General features: G+C 43.8%; 1 protein-coding gene across 1 annotated transcript in view; it reads left to right on the top strand.

Moving 5' to 3' along the window:
- The window catches only part of MYBPC3 (myosin binding protein C3), a 128,591-nt gene that overhangs the window by 46,873 nt on the left and 54,872 nt on the right, over positions 1-26,846 (top strand). Inside the window, exons 17-23 of the mRNA XM_073350333.2 lie at positions 4,333-4,499; positions 5,999-6,164; positions 7,993-8,099; positions 10,169-10,198; positions 10,377-10,516; positions 16,199-16,276; positions 17,613-17,772. Coding sequence (XP_073206434.1) covers positions 4,333-4,499; positions 5,999-6,164; positions 7,993-8,099; positions 10,169-10,198; positions 10,377-10,516; positions 16,199-16,276; positions 17,613-17,772 — 848 coding nt within the window. The remainder of the gene's footprint in view (positions 1-4,332; positions 4,500-5,998; positions 6,165-7,992; positions 8,100-10,168; positions 10,199-10,376; positions 10,517-16,198; positions 16,277-17,612; positions 17,773-26,846) is intronic.

The following is a 26,846-nucleotide window of genomic DNA, read 5'->3' as shown; positions in this document are numbered from 1 at the left end:
TTTTTCATCATTTCAGAGACTCAATAAATGCCCCTTTTGTCAACACCTGGACTAAAGGGATAAATGTCATCACCTGGGAAAAATATCAAATGCCATATGGTTACTTTAGGGAGCTGTTTAAGTAGTTTAGGCCCTTCAACAGGGCACTGGGCCTTGGGACACATGTGCATATCCCAGTGTTCTGTTACAGCCTTTGGGCCCTTTAAAACTGGGAACTGTAATCACAGGTACATTAATAGGAGCAAGTATGTGACCTATAGGAAGACAGGTATAAGACTTCCTGACTCTTAGGAAGGGGCAGCAGAGACCACCGGTCAGTGTTGGCCTAGTGCGGGGCTCTCCATAGTAGTTGGAAAGGGTTACTAAAGGGGAAGTATTTGTGTTCTCCTTCACCCTCTGGCTGAAGCTGGAAATGCCTCAGGTGGTTATTAGCCAGTTATATCAGTTAATTTATTCTGACTTTAAGTTTGTGTTTTGGAAATAAAGCAATCCCTGAGAAAAGGAATGTAATGAGATTTGTAGCTAGGGTGTATTTTTTCATCCCTGGCTGGTGAATGTGCACACTGGTTGATAGGCCTAAAGTGAAAACAGCTGTACTAACTGCCGTAATAACAGTTCTGTCTGTGTTCTTATATGGCCTCCATGACTGTTGTATCTGAGCATGTTGCAAACATTAATGAATGTATTCCCACAGTATGCCTGAAAAGTATGGAAGTGTCTTTATCCCCACTTTTACAGAAGGGGGACTGAGGTACAGCAAGATTAACCATTTATGCAGGAAGACTGTAGCACAGCTGAGAATGGAGCCTAAACCTTGTGAGGCCTAGTCTAGTGTCTTAATTGTACTGTCATCCTTTTCTCTCTCTTCCCCCCTCCAGTCAGCAATGACTACATTTGTACTTCAGATGTGGTTTTGTTTGTTTTTTTTGGTGGTAGCATACTGTTGCAAAACTAACTGAAAAGTCTGGAGGTTCCCTCTTGAGGTTTGTAGTTTCCATTGTTCCACTGATTGTCTGTAAAGCCCTGTGCAGATAATATAATTTTATATGGCACCAGTAGTGTGCTAGCCACTTAACTAAATAAATGAAAGTAATAATGCAAAATATCCACTACTCCCTCAAAGAAAATTAAAAACAAAAACCACAATAGCAGTACTTATGCAGACAAAAAATAAGGCCAGATTCTACTATTCTTCTTCACGCTAATCCCTTATTTCTCAACTAGTCTTGTTTAAGACACTACTCAATGCATGTAACTTAGGGTATGTCTACACTGAAAGCTCGAGGAGAAATAAATGTACTAGCTCTGATGGAGCTAGAGTGCTAAAAACAGTGTGTAGCTGCGGTGGTGTGAGCAGCAGAGTTGCTTCAAGTACATACCTAGAATTTTAGATGGATACGTACTTGGGGTGACTAGCCCCTCATGCCACGGTGGCTACACTCTATTGTTAGCATGCAAGCTCAATCAAAGCTACCATGGGCATGCTACTGTCTACTTGAACTGGAAAGTACACCTTCCAGCTCAAAGTGTAGACATATCCTAAATCTGTTCTCCATTGTTTAGGCCCTGATCCTGCAAATGACTTGATCCCAGAAACTTCCTTCAGTGGTGCTCCACACGGGAACAACAAAGATGCGCCTGCACATATCTCTTTGCAGAATAGGAGTTCTACTGCTTTAGTCCTCCCGCAGCTGGCACTACAGTTTGTTACCAAACAAACACATTCACTAATCTGAGCTCTTGTATTCTGGTACTGGGGCACAGTTAAGGAAACAAAAAAAGAGCAAGGAATTTCTAAGTCCATTAAAAGCACAAGAGAAAGAAATACATTTTTGCCAAATGAACAAGCGCAAACCCCAAAAGGAAAGAAATGTGAATATACAATTTGTAAAAGCACTATCTTAATAAAATAAAAACATGTAAAATGAATTAAGAATATTTGCAGAAATTTCAGGCTACTTATTATAAAATCTTTATGTTATTTGTAAACTAAATAGTAGGGTTGTCAATTAATCGCAGTTATCTTACATGATTAACTCAAAAAAATTAACAGTGATTAAAAAAATGAATCACCAGTAATCGAATGGTTAAACATTAGAATACCAACTGAAATTTATTGAATTGAAATTTATTAAATATTTTTGGATGTTTTTCACTTTATATTATTATTTTTATTACAAATATTTGCACTGTAAAAATGATAAACAAAAGAAATAGTATTTTTAATTCACCTCATACAATACCGTAATGCAATCTCTTTATCGTGAAAGTGCAACTTACAAATATAGATTTTTTTTTTGTTACGTAACTGCACTCAAAACCAAAACAATATAAAACTTTAGAGTCTACAAGTACACTCAGTCCTACTTCTTGTTCAGCCAATCACTAAGACAAACAAGTTTGTTTACATTTACGGGAGATAATGCTGCCCACTTCTTATTCACAATGTCACCTGAAAGTGAGAACAGGCGTTCACATGGCATTTTTGTAGCCGGCATTGCAAGGTATTTATGTGCCAGATATGATAAAACATACATATGCCCCTTCATGCTTTGGCCACCCTTCCAGAGGACATGCTTCCATGCTGATGACGCTAATTAAAAAATAATGCATTAATTAAATTTGTGACTGAACTCCTTGGAGAAGAATAGTATGTCTCCTGCTCTGTTTTACCCACATTCTGCCATGTATTTAATATTACAGCAGTCTCAGATGATGACCCAGCACATGTTGTTCGTTTTAAGAACACTTTCACTGCAGATTTGACAAAACACAAAGAAGATAGCAGTGTGAAATTTCTAAATATAGCTACAGCACTTGACCCAAGGTTTAAGAATCTGAAGTGCCTTCCAAAATATGAGAGGGATGAGATGTAAAGCATGCTTTTAGAAGTCTTAAAAGAACACTCCAATGTAGAAACTACAGAACCCGAACCACCGAAAAAGCAAATCAACCTTCTGCTGGTGGCATCTGACTCAGATGATGAAAGTGAACATGCGTTGGTCTGCACTCCTTTGAATCATTATCGAGCAGAACCCCTCATTATTATGGACCCATGTCCTCTAGAATGGTGGTTGAAGCATGAAGGGACATATGACTCTTTAACACATCTGGCATGTAAATATCTTGTGATGCTGGCTACAACCGTGCCATGTGAACATCTGTTCTCACTTTCAGGTGACATTGTAAACAAGAAGCGGACAGCATTATCTCCTGCAAATGTAAACAAACTTGTTTGTTTGAGTGACTGACTGAACAAGGAGTAGGACTGAGTGGACTTGTAGGTTCTAAAGTTTTACATTGTTTTATTTTTGAATTCAGTTTTTTGTACATAATTCTACAATTGTTTGTTCAACATTCATGATAAAGAGATTGTATTCCAGTACTTGTATGAGGTGAATTGAAATGTATTATTTCTTTTGTTTTTTATAGCACAAATATTTGTAATAAAAAATAAATATAAAGTGAGTACTGTACACTTTGTGGTCTGTGTTGTAATTTAAATCAATATATTTGAAAATATAGAAAACATCCAAAAATATTTAAATAAATGGTATTTATTATTAACACTGTGATGAATAGCAATAAATTTTTTAATCACTTGACAGCCCTACTAAATAGGGAAGAGTTTTTACAAAAGCTTTATGCCAATGACTTGCTGTGTGACCTTGATCAAGTAGGTTCACTGCTCTGTGCTTCAGTTTCCCCATATGGAAACTGGGAATTATAATAATTACATACACTCTCAGGGAGTGTTGTGAGGCTCAGTAATGTTTGTAAAATACATGGAGATCCTTGGACAAACAGGGTGGGAAAAGTCCAGAGTAACTCCCCTCTTCATGTAGATCCCTCCTAAAATCTCACTTCTTCTGTGATGCCCACAAGTTATGAGTTCATAATAAGTAAATAGTAATTAATAACAACAGTTAAAATGAACCTTAATCAATTTAATCTTCTGGATTTTCCACTGAGTTCTGTCTTCTCTATGTCAGTCTTTTAGACAGTAAGTTCACTGGGGGAAAGGATTGTATTTATCATTGCCTCCTGTATAACATTCAACACATTGTCAGGGTTAAGTATATAACAAAAATAATAATTAACCCTCTTGTACTAGGAATCAGAATTTCAGTGCAAATGAACTGTCAGCAAGTAGTGGTGTCAGCGCTGTGCCTTTTGGTACTGTGTGAAATGCGCAGTCTTTTGCCACTTAGGTCACCATCAATCCAGCACTGCTGTCCTGTGCCCCCAACCTTCAATATCATGCAGTTGACTTTTATCCTGCCCCAGAAGGGAGCGAGTGAAGCAGAGTGACAATACTGTTTGGTACTGCAGGGAAAAGGATGGAAATGAGCTGAAACGGGAAGAGACATTCAAGTACCGGTTCAAGAAGGATGGGAAAAAGCATTACCTGATCATTAATGAGTCAACCAAGGAGGACAGCGGGCACTACACCGTGAAGACCAATGGTGGGGAGTCAGTTGCTGAACTGATCATACAAGGTAAGTGTGACGTTCTGTACCTTGTGGGAACACCCTACATCCCCCATGTTCATCCTGATAATATGATGCTGTGGTATCTAACGCAAAGTTTGTCATGTCAGGTGTCTTTGGAAGGCTCATGATGTACTGATCATTGTTGTTATGGTAATGTTATAGTATTCGTTATAGGTTGTAATTTCATGTATATAGTTATGATGCTGAAAATGTGTCCTCATGGCTTAAAGCAAGCCCAGGCAAAAACTCTCCAAGAGCAAGGGGACAATTCACACCACATCAGGGCATGTATGGGACAAACCCAGCCCAGCCTCACAGGAACAAAAGACACTGGCCTAGGCAACAAGAAAGAATCTGTTGGACTTTCAAGTGAGTCACCCCCCTTTCTTTGGTCTGTTTGGGACTGCGATGAAATAATGATCACCTGACTCTGAAGGGGGGGGGCAAAGCCAAGAGGGAAGAACGAACACGATAAAAGGGAGAGACTTTGCCATACTCTTGCTCTCACTTCCACCTCCATCTACAGACATCACCACCAAGCGACTGAAGTGCTGATCAAAGGGGAGAGCCTGGCTGAAGGGCAACCAGCCAGCCTGTGGTGAGAAACATCTAAGTTTGTAAGGGCACTGAAAGTGTTAAGATTGGCTTAGAATGTGTTTTGCTTTTATTTCATTTAACTAAATCTGATTTGTTATGCTTTGATTTATAATCACTTAAAATCTATCTTTGTAATTAATAAATCTATTTGTTTATTCTATCTGAAGCAGTGTGTTTGGTTTGAAACATGTCAGAGACTCCCCTTGGAATAACAAGCCTGGTACATATCAATTTCTTTGTTAAACTGACGAACTCATATAAGCTTGCAGCGTCCAGTGGGCATAACTGGAAACTGAAAGACAGAGGTTCCTAGGGTTGTGTCTGGGACTGGAGATATTGGCTAGTGTCATTTGGTTGCACAATCCAAGGAGCAGCTTACATGCCAGAGGCTGTGCATGAACTGCCCAGGAGTAGGGGTTCTCACAGCACAGCAAGGTAAGGCTGGCTCCCAGAGTCGAGGACTGGAGTGACCTAGCAGATCACCGGTCCAGATAACACCAGGGGAATGTCACAGTAAGTTACAGGCAATGCCAGATAATCAGGGAGGTTGAAATGTGCAAGAGGGCTTTAGGTAACCTTCTCCATAACGGGATGAGAAGGTTAGTCCTTATGCCTGGAGAAAAATTAAACTATAGCTGGGGAAATGACCAGAGGCCTCAAGGAGACAGAAGATTGTTAGATCTGCGTGCCAGATGTAATAGATATCCTGACTGCAACAGGTGCCTGGCTACCAGTCCTGTTAAATCCTGCATACTGTGGATTTCTCTTCACATTTCACCTCTCAACAAACAGCATCCTCAGCCCTGGCTCCCTCTCTTCTTTAAAAGCAACATCAACATTTTACTGTACAAACCAACCTTTGACCTGCTGATGTTTGTGTTGCTTCCTCCCACAACTCACAACTCTAGAGAAGAAGCTGGAAGTGTACCAGAGTATTGCAGATCTGACAGTGAGGGCACGGGATCAGGCAGTCTTCAAGTGCGAAGTCTCCGATGAGAATGTGAAAGGAATCTGGTTGAAAAATGGAAAGGAGGTGATCCCAGATGAGAGGATAAAGATCTCTCATATTGGCAGGTGAGTCCTGCTTCAGAAAGCTTGGACAGCATTGGGTATGACACTAAAGTCCTCTCTGGATAGTGATGAGGAAATGAATATAAGCCAAGATCCTGTTCTGGCTTCAGCTAACCAGAGGAAGTTGGAACATTCCTGAGCACAATGAACATGTAGCCATTCCTCCCTTCTGTGATCTGCCTGGTTGTGTGCACCACATGTACAGTACTGGCATGTGTGTTATTCTGCAGGTGTGCATATAGTATGTTGGTCTACATCTGAACAATGGAGCATCAGCCCAGATTCTCAGCCTTTACTCTGCCTTTCATTTTTTGGGGGATTTAAATTGCTTAGAGACCACACTGATGATCACTTTAGAATAGACATAATCAAATAGATTGATACATTAGATAAGGATAGACAGATATCAGTACCAAGAAGTAAGTCTGTGTTAATTTACTATAGTTTTTAATATATATAGCAGGGGTCTCAAACATGCGGCTCACGGGGTTATTTTCTGCGGCCCGCCAGCTCCCCGCGGCTCCTCCGTCCCGTCCCCCCCAAGAGTTTACCTAGACCGGCTCCAGTCCTGAACGCACCAGGGGCAGGGCAGGCTCCCTGCCTGCCTGCCCTGCCCCCGCGCTGCTCCAGGAAGTGGCCAGAACCTAGGGGAGTGGGGGGGGCACAGGGGTCTGTGTGTTGCCCAGGCCGCTTCTACAGGTACCTCCCCCAATGCTCCCATTGGCCGCCCTGCCCCCGGTGCGCGCCAGGCTGGACCTGCCCCCCAAACCCCTCCTGCAGCCGAACCCCGTGCTGCACATTGCATCCCGACCCCCTGCCCTAAGCCCCCTGCTGCACCCCTCCTGACACCCCAACCCCCTTCCCTGAGCCCCCTGCCAAACCCCACATCCCTCCTGCATCCCGACCCCCTGCCCTGAGCCCCCTGCCACACCCTGCACCCTGACCTGAACCCCCTGCCCACTCCCCACACCCTGAGCCCCCTGCCGCACCCCACATCCCTCCTGCACCCTGACCCCCTGCCCTGAGCCCCCTGCTGCACCCCACATCCCTCCTGCACCCCAACCCCCTGCCATGAGCCCCCTGCCACACCCTGCACCCTGACCCCTGCACTGAGCCCCCTGCCGCACCCCACATCCTGACTCCCTGCCCCACCCTGCACCCCAACCCCCTGCCCTGAGCCCCCTGCCGCACCCCACACCCTTCCTGCACCCCAAGCCCCTGCCCTGAGCCCCCTGCCACACCCTGCACCCCTCCTGCACCCTTTGGGGGCAGGGAGGGGGCGGAGCTGGGGTGGGGATTTCAGGGAAGGGGTTGGAATGCGGGCCGGGAAGGGGTGGGAAGAGCAGGGCGGGGCCTCATGGAAGGGGTGAAGTAGGGGGGTGATCAGTGGTGCGGCCCTTGGGCCAATATACTAGTCCTCCTGTGGCCCTCGTGGTCATTTGAGTTTGAGACCCCTGATATACAGTATATACTCATACACACACACATTTAGATGAGTAAAATTTTCTAAATTGCCTAAAATTACTTAGGGTCCTAAGTCTACTGAAAGCTAATGGGACTTAGGCTCCCAAAGGATTGTTTTGATGTGCTGTCTCCTGAGTTTACAAGGAGGGGGATGGTGAACTAGCCTGCACTTTTTTTGCCATAGTGTTGCTTGAGTTTACAATATCCTTGAGAGGAAACTGGTTCTGTTTGCCCTAGCATGTTGATTTGATACTGGGAAGTTTATTAATGGCTTGCTGTGTGCTGCAGCCTGAATGCCCTCATTCTCTGTAGCAGTGTACCTCCTGACTAAAGTTGAGAGAGTCACATGCTTGTGTATATTTTTCAGAATCCATAAGCTAACTATTGACGATGTAACCCCAGAAGACGAGGCTGACTATTCTTTTGTCCCTGAAGGATTTGCTTACAACCTTTCTGCCAAACTCAGATTTTTGGGTGAGTGTTGTGGAATCTGGTTCCTAATATGTAATGGGAATACCATGGGCCTTCCAAAGAAGGAATTATCCATATATAAGCACTACAGGGAGCTGTGGGACCAAATCATTTAATTGATTATACCAGGAAGCTGTATGGCGATTTCCCTTCCTGATGTATGAACATGGCACATGTATTTTGTATTGTTATAGAGCTCACAGTGTTCTAGGCACTTTAATACATAGGAAGAAATGGCCTCTGCCCAAAAGAACTGACAGTCTAAGGCCCAATCCTGCAAACATTTACATATATGAATAACTATTCATGTGAGTAATCCTACAGATGTCAGTGACTTGGATCATCCCATTTAGATCCTTGCACATAGATCCTTTACAGCAGTGGCTCTCAACCTTTTCAGACTACTGTACCCCTTTCAGGAGTCTGATTTGTCTTGAGTATCCTCAAGTTTCACATCACTTAAAATCTACTTGCTTACAAAATCAGACATAAAAATACGTAAGTGTCACAGCACACAATTACTGAAAAATTGCTTACTTTCTCATTTTTACCATATAATTATAAAATAAATAATTTGGAATATAAATACTGTACTTATATTTCAGTGTATAGTCTATAGAGCAGTATAAACCAGTCACTGTCTTTATGAAATTTTGGTTTGTACTGACTTCACTTGTGCTTTTTATGTAGCCTGTTGTAAAACTAGGCAAATATCTAGATGAGTTGATGTACCCCCTGGAAGACCTCTCCGTACCCCCAGGGGTGCACATACCCCTGGTTGAGAACCACTACTATATGAACAGGAGTTGGGGGTAGGGTAGTCTCCTCCACTGCACTGTCCTTCCTTTCTCCAGACCTCCAGAAAGGCCTCTCTGTGCATCTACCCTGGGAGACAGAGTGGAGTCTGGGGAGCCCATCAGATCTCACAAAGATTCCTCAGAAAAGATAATACAGTCCAGTGCTGTATTACGTTTTTCAGTAGGGCTCAACTGATGGATCCCATAAGCTGGGGATCCCATAAGACTCCAGCCAGGGAAAACCCTGGCAGTGTGGCTTCAGTAGAGTCCGGGGTGAGAAAGAACTGAACCCAGTGTGGAGACACAGGCCCTCCAAGCAGATGGCTCTGGCCTTTAACAGACCCTACTAGGATCCATCAGGTTTGGACCAAGCCCTGCAACCTCTTCTGTGTGAGGGGGATCCCACCTAAACACAGGTGCAGGGAGATATTCCCCCCCCCCCCATAGATATTTCCACCCCCAGAACACCTTTCCGTGTGGGTTATGCTGGGAGGTTTTCTTCTTAATGTATGTGCAAAGTGCTTCAGGTGGCACGTGACCAGGATTCATCACCAAATTTGGTCTACTGATTGGATCGCAAAGAGGGGAAGGGATAGAAACAAACAAACGAAGTGATTAGGCTGAGGACTGGCACATGATATGTTCATTCCTTTTAATATACATGTAAAATAGTTCCAAAATGCCCATAGCCACTCTTAGTTTCTCTTGTTTCTCTTTCAACCATTGCTTATTTACAATCTCTATGTATTTTTAACCCTTGCATATACTATTGCTATTATTTGTTTTTATCCTAAACATTTTCCAAATATTTTTTAAAAGTTGCTTATTTTCTATTTTTATTTTTTACATTGTTTTCTTGTCATTTTATATGGGTCTGATCCTGCAAATACTTACAGACTATAGCTTTGATCCTGCAAAAACTTATTCATGGGGTTACATTTACTTATGCACGCAATCCCAGAGACTTCTATGGGTCTACGCATGAGTACAGTTAAATATGTGTGTGTTTGCAGGATTGGGGGTTTAAATCACTGCCAGTAGGATTACACATGGGAGCAAAGTTATTCACTTGAAAAAGTCTTTGCAAGCCCTATTCTATTTTTTGTATTATTTTCTTCTTGTTTTACCAAGCCAGTTTCCAAAATACTATATATTCACCCATTGATTTACATCCACTGAGAGATTATTTAGTATATTATTGTTTTAAAATTATTTTTGGTCTGATGATTATATGAAATTTAGCTATTTTCAGATCCATTTTTTTCCCCTTTCCAGAGATCAAGATTGATTTTGTGCCAAGACAAGGTAAAAACAATGTTCATTATTGGAACATGTGAGTAACATCTGAACAAGTCATCTTGCATGCTTTTCAGTAGCAGAACCTCTTCAATTTTTAACATAACATCTGAGAAATGCCTCCCGTTTCCTGCAAAGCATTCAAACCACGTTGAAAAATATTTTATTTTCTCCACTTTCGCTACAGAACCCCCCAAAATCCATCTGGACTGCATGGGTCAAGCAGCCCCTGACACCATTGTTGTGGTGGCTGGGAACAAACTTAGACTGGACGTTCCCATATCAGGAGACCCAATACCCATGGTCATCTGGCAGAAAGTAAACAAGGTAATGTGTAGTCTGACAGTGTGGCTAAGGCAAACAGGTCATACCAAGGAACTTCTTCTCTTTTTCACATATGATTTGAATTTCCAATTCTTACCTAAAAAACTTTTCCACATCCCTTCAAATGTAGAGTTTCTAAACAAAGAAATTTCTAAAACAGCAGCAAGGCAGCACCTGGTGATTTAGTTGATTTTGCTGTAGTCTTCTTGAACAGTGTTCTTCTTCTAAAGTGTTTATTTTCAGCACGGGGAAAACAAAAGGAAGGCAGTGGATGTGTATGGTAGCCTTTCTGCCCTTCTTTCTCTACTGCACATCAGCATAGTATCTGCATGCCTAGGGAGAGGGCTGCCACCACTAGATTACTGTCTTCTCACATCACAGGAAACAAGTAAGCCAATGTCATCAGCCCTCCCCACCACCTATGCCTCACAGGAAGGAAATGTTCTAGAGTCTCTCCTTTCCCATCCCGAGTTCTTTTGGTCAGTTTGTGAACAAATGGTACTTTCAATATCCTACTGAATGTCTTAGAAGCAGACTCATATATACCAGCAGCCAGTTCTATTGGGCATTCTGCCAATTTAGACTTTGTGAATTTAGAGGATACCTGCTATTTTACTTGGTTGTTGGAGTAACTGCAGGACGACAAAATAGAGGAGTATAAAGTAATACTGCAGCCAATGGTACTTACTCCTTTTATGGTATTTGCTGAACTTTTTAGACCTTTCAATCTCTCTTCTTTAAGAGTGAAATGCTACTTCTTACTGCCAGATAAATGTTCCTTTTTTCTGTTGATAGCAAAAGGCTGACCTCTTGTGGCAGTCATGTCTGGTAAGAATTTCATTTTGAGACCTGCCTCTAAACATGAATGCAGTAAAGACTCTGCCTCCAGTTCACCCATATTCCCAACACCCACTCCTAAATAAATCATAATGTTTTCCTTTGCAACCCAGAATTAGGAAATTTCCTTCAGTGACAAGATGGAGAGGGCATTCAGTCTTCTGAAATATTATCTTCTGATCATCAGTCCACAGAAAAATCCAGAAAACAGTTCATAGAATAACTTTGCCTCTAAAAACATATGCAGACTTCATTATTATTTAAAATTAAAATTATTAATATTTTCCCACAGAGGAAGCTAAGACCCAAACCAGTCTTACCCCTTCCCCCAGCTCCAGAATGGGCAGCGAAGAGGTCCCATTCCTTCCCCAGGAATAGTAAAGCCCATACAGCCCCACCCTCCCCCCTCAAGCCAAATGAGTTTGTGGAAAAAAATCTTCTGGGAGGGATTACCCAAAAAGTTTTCAAGAACAGAGTAAATCAGCTGCAGCAGGCAACTTTGGATGAGATATAAGTCATGAGTAAATAAGTAAGGAAGACCATGGAGGACCATGAGGACAAGAAATTGAACTCGATGCAAAGGAAGCATGGGGACTAGTGGAGGAAGGGCAGTAGCATAACTTCAGAGTATCTAGTTTGGCTGGTGTTAAAGGGCTGAATTTATTCCTTTCTGTAAAAGATGTTCATAAACCCAATACCCCACTGATACAGAAAGAATACTCTCTATTTTGCACAAATACATAAGCCCACTAACCTACTACTTTCATGGGACAGTAACTGAATCACATCTATCTATGGCATCTGCTGCAGGGATCTCATAAACTTTGGTTTATGAGGCTATGAAACTGGTCTTGCTGATGCTTCCTTTAATTCTATTTCACTCTGGCAATGCATTGACCATTTTGTTTTTTTTAATCAGTTAATTTCCTTCTCATTTTTGTTCATTCATTCTGATCTTCATTTTTGTCACATCTCCCCTGCCAAGCAGCCAACATACCCTGCATAGATCCTTCTTCTCTGTGTCTCAGACACAGCTTGACCAACTCTGCTCAATGAGATCTTTCTGACTCTTCATACAATCATAGAAGGGTAGGACTGGAAGGGACCTCAATACGTCATCTAGTCCAGTCCCCTGCACTCAAGGCAGGATTACGTAATAACTAGACCATTCCTGGCAGGTGTTTGTCTCACCTGTTCTTAAAAACCTCCAATGATGGAGATTCCACAACCTCCCTGGTTAATTTGTTCCAGTGCTTAACTTCCCTGACAGAAAGTTTTTCCTAATGTCCAACCTAAACTGCCCTTGCTGCAATTAAAGCCAATTGCTTCTTGTCCTATCCTCAGAGGTTAACAAGAACATATTTTCAGCCTTCTCCTTGTAACAAGCTTTTAATGTTTTTGAAAACTATTATCATGTTCCACCTCAGTCTTCTCCTCTACAGATTAAATAAACCCAATTTTTTCAAGCGTTACTCACAGTCATGTTTTCTAGACATTTAATCATTTTTGTTGGTCTCCTCTGGATTTTCCCCAGTTTGTCATCATCTTTCGTGAAATGTGGCGCCCAGAACTGGACACAATTCTCCAGCTGAGGCCTAATCAGCATGGAGTAGAGTGGAAGAATTACTTCTCATGTTTTACTTACAACACTACCTGCTAATACATCCCAGAATGATGTTTGGGTTTTTTGCAACATTGTTACACTGGTTTCAGAGTAACAGCCGTGTTAGTCTATATTCGCAAAAAGAAAAGGAGTACTTGTGGCACCTTAGAGACTAACCAATTTATTAGAGCATAAGCTTTCGTGAGCTACAGCTCACTTCATCAGATGCATATCGTGGAAACTGCAGCAGACTTAATATATACACAGAGAATATGAAACAATACCTCCTCCCACCCCACTGTCCTGCTGGTAATAGCTTATCTAAAGTGATCATCAGGTGGGCCATTTCCAGCACAAATCCAGGTTTTCTCACCCTCCACCCCCCACACAAATTCACTCTCCTGCTGGTGATAGCCCATCCAAAGTGACAACTCTTTACACAATGTGCATGACAATCAAGTTGGGCTATTTCCTGCACAAATCCAGGTTTTCTCACATCCCCCCCACCCCCATACACACACAAACTCACTCTCCTGCTGGTAATAGCTCATCCAAACTGACCACTCTTCAAGTTTAAATCCAAGTTAAACCAGAACATCTGGGGGGGGGGTAGGAAAAAATAAGAGGAAACAGGCTACCTTGCATAATGACTTAGCCACTCCCAGTCTCTATTTAAGCCTAAATTAATAGTATCCAATTTGCAAATGAATTCCAATTCAGCAGTTTCTCGCTGGAGTCTGGATTTGAAGTTTTTTTGTTTTAAGATAGCGACCTTCATGTCTGTGATTGCGTGACCAGAGAGATTGAAGTGTTCTCCGACTGGTTTATGAATGTTATAATTCTTGACATCTGATTTGTGTCCATTTATTCTTTTACGTAGAGACTGTCCAGTTTGACCAATGTACATGGCAGAGGGGCATTGCTGGCACATGATGGCATATATCACATTGGTGGATGTGCAGGTGAACGAGCCTCTGATAGTGTGGCTGATGTTATTAGGCCCTGTGATGGTGTCCCCTGAATAGATATGTGGGCACAATTGGCAACGGGCTTTGTTGCAAGGATAAGTTCCTGGGTTAGTGGTTCTGTTGTGTGGTATGTGATTGTTGGTGAGTATTTGCTTCAGGTTGCGGGGCTGTCTGTAGGCAAGGACTGGCCTGTCTCCCAAGATTTGTGAGAGTGTTGGGTCATCCTTTAGGATAGGTTGTAGATCCTTAATAATGCGTTGGAGGGGTTTTAGTTGGGGGCTGAAGGTGACGGCTAGTGGCGTTCTGTTATTTTCTTTGTTAGGCCTGTCCTGTAGTAGGTAACTTCTATAGGTAACAGATTGATAGAGCCAGAAGAGTTCCCAGAAGTTACCTACTACAGGACAGGCCTAACAAAGAAAATAACAGAACGCCACTAGCCGTCACCTTCAGCCCCCAACTAAAACCCCTCCAACGCATTATTAAGGATCTACAACCTATCCTAAAGGATGACCCAACACTCTCACAAATCTTGGGAGACAGGCCAGTCCTTGCCTACAGACAGCCCCGCAACCTGAAGCAAATACTCACCAACAATCACATACCACACAACAGAACCACTAACCCAGGAACTTATCCTTGCAACAAAGCCCGTTGCCAATTGTGCCCACATATCTATTCAGGGGACACCATCACAGGGCCTAATAACATCAGCCACACTATCAGAGGCTCGTTCACCTGCACATCCACCAATGTGATATATGCCATCATGTGCCAGCAATGCCCCTCTGCCATGTACATTGGTCAAACTGGACAGTCTCTACGTAAAAGAATAAATGGACACAAATCAGATGTCAAGAATTATAACATTCATAAACCAGTCGGAGAACACTTCAATCTCTCTGGTCACGCAATCACAGACATGAAGGTCGCTATCTTAAAACAAAAAAACTTCAAATCCAGACTCCAGCGAGAAACTGCTGAATTGGAATTCATTTGCAAATTGGATACTATTAATTTAGGCTTAAATAGAGACTGGGAGTGGCTAAGTCATTATGCAAGGTAGCCTGTTTCCTCTTATTTTTTCCTACCCCCCCCCCAGATGTTCTGGTTTAACTTGGATTTAAACTTGAAGAGTGGTCAGTTTGGATGAGCTATTACCAGCAGGAGAGTGAGTTTGTGTGTGTATGGGGGTGGGGGGGATGTGAGAAAACCTGGATTTGTGCAGGAAATAGCCCAACTTGATTGTCATGCACATTGTGTAAAGAGTTGTCACTTTGGATGGGCTATCACCAGCAGGAGAGTGAATTTGTGTGGGGGGTGGAGGGTGAGAAAACCTGGATTTGTGCTGGAAATGGCCCACCTGATGATCACTTTAGATAAGCTATTACCAGCAGGACAGTGGGGTGGGAGGAGGTATTGTTTCATATTCTCTGTGTATATATTAAGTCTGCTGCAGTTTCCACGATATGCATCTGATGAAGTGAGCTGTAGCTCACGAAAGCTTATGCTCTAATAAATTGGTTAGTCTCTAAGGTGCCACAAGTACTCCTTTTCTTATTGTTACACTGTTGACTCATATTTAGCTTGTGATCCACTATCAGCTGCAGATTCCTTTCCACAGTACTCCTTTCTAGGCAGTCATTTCCCATTTTGTATTTGTGCAATAGATTGTTCCTTGATAAGTGGAGTACTTTGCATTTGTCCTTATTCAATTTCATCCTATTTACTTCAGACCATTTCTCTAGTTTGTCCAGATAATTTTGAATTTTAATCCTATTCTCCAAAACACTTGCAGTCCCTCCCAGTACTGGTATTGTCCACAAACTTTATAAATGTACTCTACAGCAATTATCTAAATCATTTATGAAGATATTGAGCAGAACTGAACCCAGGACCTATCCCTGAGGGACCCTGCTCAATATGCTCTTCCAGCTTGACTGTGAACTACTGATAAACTGCTCTCTGGGAACGGTTTTCCAACCAGTTATGCACCCACCTTATAGTAGCTCCATATAGTTTGCATTTCCCTAGTTTGTTTATGAGAAGGTCATGCAAGACAGTATCAAAAGCTTTATTAAAGTCAAGATATGCCACAACTACTGCTTTCTCTGTATCCACAAGACTTGTTACTGTTAAATTAGGTTGGTTTGACATTAATTTGTTTTTGACAAATCCATGTTGACTTTTACTTATCACCTTATTATATTCTAGGTGTTTGCAAATAGATTGCTTGATTATTTGCTTCATTATCTTTCATGTATTTCTTTGCTCATCTAGAACAGCTGCAATGTGCTAAGCAATGCTGATTCCATGGATTCCCCAGACTCCAGCAGTGATTTAAGTAACGAGAGCAAGGTAAGTTCCTTATTATTTATACAAACCCATTAATATATCTGGTGTATTTACAGGCAAATGGTCCTGCCAAGAGGAGCTTAAAATTTAAAGTATATAGGAACATAGGCATTAACATAATGGATCAGACCACTGTCCATCTAGGGCAGTGTACTGCCTCACAGTGGCAATTATCAGATGGTTCAGAGGGAAGCACAAGAAACCCCTTAGTGGACACTTATGGAATAACCTGTCTATGGGGCAAGTTTCTTCCTAACCACCATTGTTTAGTGATGGACTTTTGCCCTGAAGCATGAGGGTTTATAACACTTCTAAATATTTTTTGTAAATTCTGTTTTACGTAACTCTGGATATCTAACCCTTTTTTGAGTCTTAGTAAAGATATCTAGTTGAAGAGATTAGTAGGATGCAAGGAGAGATGACAACAGGTGAAGTGATGGGAATGTGAAGGACACAACACAAGATCATGACGTTACCTGTTTTCACATTAAATCCCTTTTATCCTGTATTAATTTTTGTTACATTGGTGTATGTGTGGTAGTCAATCAGAAGAATTATTTTGCTATTTGTATTACATTAGAACTCAGAGGCCTGGGTCAAGATTGGGACCCCATTGTTCTAGGCACTGTACATACACGTAGCTCTTGGACAGTCCCTGTCCAAAGGAGCATAGAGTCTAAAAATACAAGGATGTGACACAGGGAAAAGGAAAAGGATACAACAAAGTGGTGATGGTTATGCTTAGACATGTTAGCACTGATCAAATGGTCAAAGTATTTTTAATTAAGTGTGGGCATCCAAAAGCCCTGAGGATGAGGAGGTGACAGTAACAAAAATGGATGAGGGCTTTGACAAGGGTTTTAGTATTGTGAATAAAAACAAAAGGTCAAAAGTTCAGATCTTAGAAGTGTCAAGGAGGAAGAAGCAACAAGATTTGGACACAGACAAAATGTGTGGGCCAAGGGAGAGAGAGGAGCAGAGGATAATCCCCACGTCACAAGTTTGAGACTTTGAAATGCAATAGGGTCTTTTTAACTACCAATGGGGCTTACAGAGTTTTAAAAACCAATTTCTCCCCAAAGGAGAATGTTCGGAGTTGCTATTGGCTATCCACTGATGTCCTGTTGTTCCTACAAAATAGAACCTTAAAACAGAAGAGAACTTCACTGATAGCTTTTCAGTGATATTGGTAATGGTCGGTGTCAGAAAGACTTACATGTTGCTGCAGGCTCAGCATGTTTATGCAAACCCCTGTTCCCTTCATTCAGACACAGCATTAGGCTCTTCTGTTTCCACCCTAGATACAAATGACTTCACTTGCTGTTTTCAGTGCCCACAGCTTCTCTCTGAATCTGAAGGTAGAGTTCGTGTAGAGATGCATGAAGACCACTGTATCTTCATCATTGAAGGAGCAGAGAAGCCAGATGAGGGGGTTTATAGAGTTACAGTAAAGAACCCAGCAGGAGAAGATAAGGCTGATATCACAGTAAAGGTTATTGGTAAGTGACTGACAGGAATAACCAGTCTCTGAAAAACTCTTGAGTTCAGTGGGACGGACCTACCCTCATTCCTGTAAACCTGAGAGCAGCTCTGACTCTTGAGTTCAAAGAGGTGAAAAATGACCATATGGGAGGAATATGTTTTATAAAACTTGACAGAAATGTTTTTTCTAACTAGCTTCCCTTGTATTCCCCATCTGGGAGGAGAAAGAATCGTTCCCATTCATAAAAACAAGGCCATATGAATATCCTTCCCTTCCATTTCCCTACATTTTTGAATGTCAGTGATCCAGTCTCTTCTCTCACTGGGGTTTATATGTCTATAGAATGAAATCACTTTTTGCCATTTTGTTGTGTAAGTTTTCAAACAGAAACTGCTTTATTATATGTATGGTAAACAGTTAATGGAATGAAGGGATATGTACATATGGTATAAGATATTAAAAAGGACTGGAATTATTTAGCCTACAAAGGAGAAGAGCTAGAGGGGAGTTTGACTGAAGTACTCTAGATTATGAAGAGTGTTGTGAAAATCAATCAGCTCCTTCTTTATATCCTGGCCTGCATTATAAGAACAAGGGCAAACTGAACAAATTTAGAAGTGATAAAAGGAAATGTTTTTTGCATGCCATATTGTAAACCTTTGTAGTTCATTGCTGTATGAGGTCATCGGGACAAATACTAAGATAGGTTCTTTATATTATTAATTTCTGTTCTTAAATAAGGTAAGATAACATATGTGCAGCCATTGTATTACACATACTAACTAACCTCACTTCCCAATAATGCCTGGCATCCCCTGGCTCTCTCTCCATGATATGAGCATTTCTTGGAGAGCACAAGAAGTTTGGTCTGAATCTGACTATTGTATACATCAGTGCCTAGTCCAATCTGGTATTGAGGACCCCTAGATGTAATCTGGGCAAAGCCACCATTTTCTGCACACAGCAGGCTCTAAATGAGGATAACTCACCAATCCCTGTGAAATACAAGGACTTTGCAAATGTATTTGATAAAAATAATACTGATGCTCTGCCCCCGCACAGGTCCAATGGCTACCCCACAGACCTCCAGCTAGGGGCCAAAATCCCCTTTGTGCAAAATTTATCCCATCAGAACCTCAACTCAGGTTCCTACGGGAGTATCTTGATGAAAATCTGGCAAAAAAATTTATCCATCTGTCTGTGTCCCCCACTGTGGCCCCAATCCTGTTTTGTCACAAAATGGATGGCACCCTGCACCTCTGCGTATACTACTGAACACTGAACAATATAACCATCAAAAATAAATATCCCTTGCCATTGATCAACAAAGAAGTAGAAAGGGTCAGCTCAGCAAAAATTTCCACTAAAGCACCTATCACATGGTCTGGATCCGAGAGGGCGATGAATGGAAAACAGACTTTCATACTTGGTATGGACATTTTGAGTACCTCATGCTGCCTTTTGGTCTCTGTAACACCTCCACCATGTTCCAGCATTTGGTTAATGATATCTTCAGGGAGGTTCTGAACCAGTTTATCATAATCTATCTAGATGACAGTCTTATTTTTTCAGAAAACCAAACCTTGCATCACCAGCATGTCCAGTTGGTACTTGAATGTCTTTGAGCAAATGGCTTATATGGGAAGCCTGAGAAATGTGAATTTGATCACACTGCTGTGGACTTCTTGGGTTATACCATCTCTCCCAGTGGAATAAGTATGGATCCCAAAAAGGTTTCTGCAATTTTGACTTGGGCAACTGCCAAGAGCATCTGTGATATCCAATGCTTTCTAGGATTCACCAGCTTCTACAGATAATTCATCCAAGGATTCTCAAAAGTGGTGTTTCCAGTTACCCAACTGCTACAGAAAAACTCCACTTTCAACTGGACACCAGAAGCCCAACTGGCTTTTGATTGGCTGAAGAAAGCATTTACTTCTGCCCCTGTCTTAGTACACCAAGATGCATCTAAACCGTTTTGTTGTTGAAACAGAGGCTTCCAATTACGCATTCAGGGTAGTATTATCTCAGTGATGTGGTCCTCAAATGACCTCCATGCTTGTGCCTTTTATTCTAGGAAATAGACACCTGAGGAACAAAATTACCAAATGTACAATAAGGAATTACTGGCCATCAAGGCTGCATTTCAGGAGTGGCACCACCATCTAGAAGGTGCGCGCTTTCCAGGCAACGTGTTCACAGATCATAAAAACCTGGAACATCTCTGAATGGGCACAGCCCGCAACCAATGTCAAATATGTTGGCCCCTTTTCCTTAGTAGATTTAACTTCGACCTGATCTACCAGCCCGGAACCCAAAATGGTGAACTCAGTGCATTATCCTGCAAGGGGGAGTTCCTAGATAAAGGGGATAATCCTCTTGAACCTGCCACTATATTGAAAGCCCTGCCATTTTGTGAATGTGCTCCAACGTTGATCTTTTGGCCTTGTAAACTCCTCACTGGTCAGTGATCTCCTTTTCAGTGAAATGGATGTCAGCCAATTCTGACCTAAATTTCTCAGTCAAAAACAAGTTACTCTGGTTCAAGGATCGCCTTTATCTCCCTGATGGATCACCCCATCTAGCTGTACTCTGGCTATGCCACAATTCCCTGCTGGCAGGCCATTTTGGGTACTGAAAGACAAAGAAGCTGATCTCTCACAATTTTTGGTGGCCAAAACTATTCTCCTCCATCAAATCTTTACATTGCTTCCAGGGACACATGCAGCTGGATGAAGACCCCCACTGCCAAACTTCTGGGTGTCTGGATCCCACTTCCACCCATATCTCAACCTGGGGCCTTGATATCATAGACTCATAGAAGATTAGGTTGGAAGAGACCTCAGGAGGTCATCTAGTCCAACCTCCTGCTCAAAGCAGGACCAACCCCAACTAAATCATCCCAGCCAGGACTTTGTCAAGCCAGGCCTTAAAAACCTCTAAGGATGGAGATTCCATCACCTCCCTAGGTAACCCATTCCAGTGCTTCACCACCCTCCCAGTGGTGATTAGGATATTTTCCTAATATCCAACCTAGACCGCCCCCACTGCAACTTGAAGCCATTGTTCCTTGTTCTGTCATCTGCCACCACTGAGAACAGCCTACCTCCATCCTCTTTGGAACCCCTCTTGAGGTAGTGGAAGGCTGCTATCCAATTCTCCTCACGCTTTTCTCTTATGCAGACAAAATAAGCCCAGTTCCCTCAGCCTCTCCTCATAAGTCATGTGACCCAGCCCCCTAATCATTTTTGTTGCCCTCTGCTGGACTCTCTCTAATTTGTCCACATCCTTTCTGTAATGGGGGGCCCAAAACTGGATGCAATACTCCAGATGTGGCCTCACCAGTGCCAAATAAAGGGAAATAATCACTTCCTTCAATCTGCTGGCAATGCTCCTACTAATGAAGCCCAATATGCCGTTCGCCTTCTTGGCAACAAGGGCACACTGTTGCCTCACGTCGAGTTCAGGATCCTGACACAGGGAAGAAAGGAGAGCAGCAGACTACGGACTTTGACTCCAACAGGGAACTGATGGGCAGGATCCCCTGGGAAGCTAATCATAGAATATCAGGGTTGGAAGGGACCTCAGGAGGTCATCTAGTCCAACCCCCTGCTCAAAGCAGGACCAATCCCCAACTAAATAATCCCAGCTAGGGCTTTGTCAAGCCTGACCTTCAAAACTTCTAAGGAAGGAGATTCCACCACCTCCCAAGATAAGGCATTCCAGTGTTTCACCACCCTCCTAGTGAAAAAGCTTTTCCTAATATCCAACCTAAACATCCCCCACTGCAACTTGAGACCATTACTCCTTGTTCTGTCATCTGCTACCACTGAGAACAGTCTAGATCCATCCTCTTTGGAACCCCCTTTCAGTTGAAAGCAGCTATCAAATCCCCCCTCATTCTTCTCTTCTGCAGACTAAACAATCCCAGTTCCCTCAGCCTCTCCTCATAAGTCATGTGTTCCAGTCCCCTAATCATTTTTGTTGCCCTCCACTGGACGTTTTTCAATTTTTCCACATCCTTCTTGTAGTGTGGGGCCCAAAACTGGACACAGTACTCCAGATGAGGCCTCACCAATGTCGAATAAAGGGGAACGATCACGTCCCTCGATCTGCTGGCAATGCCCCTACTTATACAGCCCAAAATGCCATTGGACTTCTTGGCAACAAGGGCACACTGTTGACTCATATCCAGCTTCTCGTCCACTGTAACCCCTAGGTCCTTTTCTGCAGAACTGCTGCCTAGCCATTCGGTCCCTAGTCTGTAGCAGTGCATTGGATTCTTCTGTCCTAAGTGCAGGACTCTGCATTTGTCCTTGTTGAACCTCATCAGATTTCTTTTGGCCCAATTCTCTAATTTGTCTAGGGCCCTCTGTATCCTATCCCTACCCTCCGGCGTATCTACCTCTCCTACCAGTTTAGTGCCACCTGCAAACTTGCTGAGGGTGCAATCCACACCATCCTCCAGATCATTTATGAAGATATTGAACAAAACCGGCCCGAGGACCGACCCTTGGGGCACTCCACTTGATACACGCTGCCAACTAGACATGGAGCCATTGATCACTACCCGCTGAGCCCGACAATCTAGCCAACTTTCTATCCATCTTATAGTCCATTCATCCAGCCCATACTTCTTTAACTTACTGGCAAGAATACTGTGGGAGACCGTGTCAAAGGTTTTGCTAAAGTCAAGGAACAACACGTCCACCGCTTTCCCCTCATTCACAGAGCCAGTTATCTCGTCATAGAAGGCAATTAGATTAGTCAGGCATGACTTGCCCTTGGTGAATCCATGCTGACTGTTCCTGATCACTTTCCTCTCCTCTAAGTGCTTCAGAATTAATTCCTTGAGGACCTGCTTCATGATTTTTCCAGGGACTGAGGTGAGGCTGAATGGCCTGTAGTTCCCAGGATCCTCCTTCTTCTCTTTTTTAAGGATGGGCACTACATTAGCCTTTTTCCAGTCATCCGGGACTTCCCCCGATCGCCATGAGTTTTCAAAGATAATGGCCAATGGCTCTGCAGTCACATCCGCCAACTCCTTTAGCACTCTTGGATGCAGCGCATCCGGCCCCATGGACTTGTGCTTGTCCAGGTTTTCTAAATAGTCCCGAACCACTTCCTTCTCCACAGAGCGCTGATCACCTCCTCCCCATGCTGTGTTGCCCAGTGCAGTAGTCTGGGAGCTGACCTTGTTCGTGAAGACAGAGGCAAAAAAAGCATTGAGTACATTAGCTTTTTCCACATCCTCTGTCACTAGGTTGCCTCCCTCATTCAGTAAGGGGCCCACACTTTCCTTGACTTTCTTCTTGTTGCTAACATACCTGAAGAAACCCTTCTTGTTACTCTTAACATCTCTTGCTAGCTGCAACTCCAGGTGTGATTTGGCCTTCCTGATTTCACTCCCGCATGCCCGAGCAATATTTTTATACTCTTCCCTGGTCATTTATCCAATCTTCCACTTCTTGTAAGCTGCTTTTTTGTGTTTAAGATCAGCAGGATTTCACTCTTAAGCCAAGCTGGTCGCCTGCCATATTTACTATTCTTTCTACACATCGGGATGGTTTGTCCCTGTAACCTCAATAAGGATTCTTTAAAATACAGCCAGCTCTCCTGGACTCCTTTCCCCCTCATGTTATTCTCCCAGGGGATCCTGCCCATCAGTTCCCTGAGGGAGTCAAAGTCTGCTTTTCTGAAGTCCAGGATCCATATTCTGCTGCTCTCCTTTCTTCCTTTTGTCAGGATCCTGAACTCGACCATCTCATGGTCACTGCTGCCCAGGTGGCCACCCACTTCTACTTCTCCAATTCTTCTCTGTTTGTGAGGAGCAGGTCAAGAGGAGCACGGCCCCCAGTTGGTTCCTCCAGCACTTGCACCAGGAAGTTATCCCCAACACTCTCCAAAAACTTCCCGGATTGTCTGAGCACTGCTCTCCCAGGAAATGTCAGGGTGATTGAAGTCCCCTCCGAGAACAGGGCTTGTGATCTGGAAACTTCTGTTAGTTGTCCAAAGAAAGCCTCATCTACCTCATCCTTCTGGTCTGGTGGTCCACAGCTAACACCCACCACGACATCACCCTTGTTGCTCTCACCTCTAAACTTAAACCAAAAACTCTCAACAGGCTTCTCTCCGGTTTCATACTGGAGCTCTGAGCAATCATACTGCTCTCTTACATATAGAGCAACTCCTCCACCTTTTCTCCCCGGCCTGTCCTTCCTGAACAGTGTCTACCCATCCATGACAGTGTGTCAGTCATGTGAGTTACCCCACCAAGTCTCTGTTATTGCAATCATATCACAGTTCCTTGACTGTGTCAGGACTTCCAATTCTTCCTGTTTGTTTCCCAGGCTTCTTGCGTTTGTGTACAGCAGGGGCAGGCAAACTTTTTGGCCTGAGGGCCACATCGGGTTTCTGAAATTGTATGGAGGGCCGGCTAGGGGAGGCTGTGCCTCCCCAAACAGCCAGGCATGGCCCAGCCCCCGCCCCCTATCCAAACCCCCTGCTTCTTGCCCCCTGATGGCCCCCCCAGGACTCCTGCCTCATCCAACCCCTCCTGTTCCCTGACGGCTCCCCGGGGACCCCTGCCGCATCCACCCACACCTGCTCTCAGGCCCCTGAATGCCCCTGGGCCCCCCGGCCCCTAACTGCCCCCCTCGCTGCCCCATACAACCCCCTCCTCTCCTTTCTGACTGCCCCCCTGGGACCCCTGACCCAGCCAACCACCCCTTCTCCCTGACCACCCCCAGACTCCTCGCCCCTAACTGCCCCCACACCTAACTCCCCCCTGACCCCATTCAACCCCCCCTTTCCTTCCTGACTCCCCCCCCCAGGACCCTTGCCCCATCCACTCCCCCTGCTCTCTGTCTCCTGACCATCCCATCCAACCCCTCCTCTCCTTCCTGACTGTCCCCCCCGGGACCCCGTCCCCATTCAACCCCTGTTCCCTGCCCTCTGACTGCCCCGACCCCTATCCACGCCCCTGACCACTCCCTGGAACTCCCCTGCTCTCTATCCAACCCCCCCCTTCCACCCCCTTACCGTGCTTCCTGAAGCACCAGTGGCTGGCAGCTGCGCCACGCTGCGCAGCACAGAGCACCACGTCAGACCGGGGCTCTGCAGGACCGCTGCCCAGAGCATTGCGCCGTGCAGTGGCGTGGCTCCGGGGGAGTGGGGACAGCCTCCCAGGCCAGGAGCTCAGGGGCCAGGCAGGATGGTCCTGCGGGCCGGATGTGGCCCTGGGGCTGTAGTTTGCCCACCTCTGGTGTACAGGCACCTAAGATAACTAGCTGATTGCCCTACTTTCTCAGTATGAATCAGGAGGCTTCCCCTGTTGCACCCTCCTCTTTGTGTTTCCTCCTGGTATCGCACTTCCCCACTTACCTCAGAGCTTAGGTCACCATCTCCTGGCAAACCTAGTTTAAAGCCCTCCTCACTAGGTTAGCAAGCCTGCCTGCGAAGATGCTCTTTGTTAGGTGGATACCATCTCTTCCTAGCAATCGTTCTTCCTGGAACAACATCCTATGGTCGAAGAATCCAAAACCTTCTCTCCAACACCACCTGTGCAACCATGCATTTACCTCCACAATTCGATGGTCCCTACCTGGGCCTTTTCTTTCAACAGGGGGGATGTACGAGAACATGACTTGCGTCTCAGACTCCTTTATCCTTCTTCCCAGAGCCACGTAGTCTGCAGTGACCTGCTTAAGGTCATTCTTGGCAGTATCATTGGTGTCCACAAGGAGAAGTAGGAAGGGGTAGCAGTTAAATCAATAAATAGATTTAATCACTTAGGGCTGCACTTCTTCCCCACTTCTTAGGGCTGCACAGCTATACTGATCATTGTCAACCTCCACGCCAAAATGGTGCACTTTTTGCCTTGTCAGAAGATCCCAACTGCACAAGCAATGGCTAACTTATTTTTCAACCACATCTTCAAGCTCCATGGGTTATCAACTGAGATTACATCCAACTGTGGGCCACAATTTGTCTCCCATTTTTGGAGAGAATTGTTCAAACTCCTGGAAGTCACCCTACACATTTCCTCTGCCTACCACCCCCAGATGGATGGACAAACAGAACGGATAAGCGAAATTCTAGAAAAATGTCTTCACTGCTTCATCAACATGACTGGATCAGGCTCTTGCCTTTTGCCAAGTTTGCTTACAATAACTCCGATCACAAATCAATCTGCCAAAGTCCCTTCTGTTTCAGTTATTGCTTCCAGTCCTGATTTCATCCATCTGTACCGCCAACCTCCCATGAGACCCTGCGGCCTCCAATTTGGTTGAACATCTCCACCGCATTCAAGAGGAATTAAAATCACACAAACTCAGCCAAAGAGGACTACAAACAATACACTGACCTCCATCGACAGGATATGTCTCTCAGCTCAGCACTTGGACACCTCCCGACCCTCAAGGAAACTAAACCACTGTTATCTTGGCTCATTCCAGATCATTCAACAGATTAACCTCATGACCTTCAAGCTCCAGCTACCACGTACCATGAATGGATACATCCAGTATTCCACGTTTTCTTGTTAAAAATATGTGGATAACTTATTTCCTAGATACACACAACCACCTCCACTCCCAATCTCAATTCAGGAGCAGAAAGGATATGCAGTGGCACAGAATTCCCCCAGGAGTAGCAAGAGGCAACCTCTCTCTGCAACAGCTCCCTCTGCCTGCCAAATTATGGAACAACAATGATGCATCTCAGGAATGCACCTATTCTGCAGGCCAGAGGAAACATGTTATGACTGCAGCCGTCAAAACCTTGGTGGGCTGTGTGGGCAGATTATACAGAGGACTATGCAGCTAAAATTTTGTATTTCACAAAGATGTATCTATATATGTGTAGATTAAGAAATATGAATAATCAAACATAATTTAAAGTAAAAGCAACCTAACCTAGAAGCATCAAAGAGCAGGGCACAGTTTGGACTGAGGTAATGACTTATACTGTATCTGGTGCTTAGATGCTACAGATCTAGATCTGCGCATTAAAAATACCATAGGACAGACAGACAGTGTCTTCAAAATGAAGGAGGAGAGATCTCTCACTAGGTTTGATTGGTTGTGCGGA

This window comes from Lepidochelys kempii, chromosome 6 (assembly GCF_965140285.1).
Source record: "Lepidochelys kempii isolate rLepKem1 chromosome 6, rLepKem1.hap1, whole genome shotgun sequence".
NCBI classification, from domain to species: Eukaryota; Metazoa; Chordata; order Testudines; family Cheloniidae; genus Lepidochelys; species Lepidochelys kempii.
This window is presented reverse-complemented; position numbering and strand designations above follow the sequence as displayed.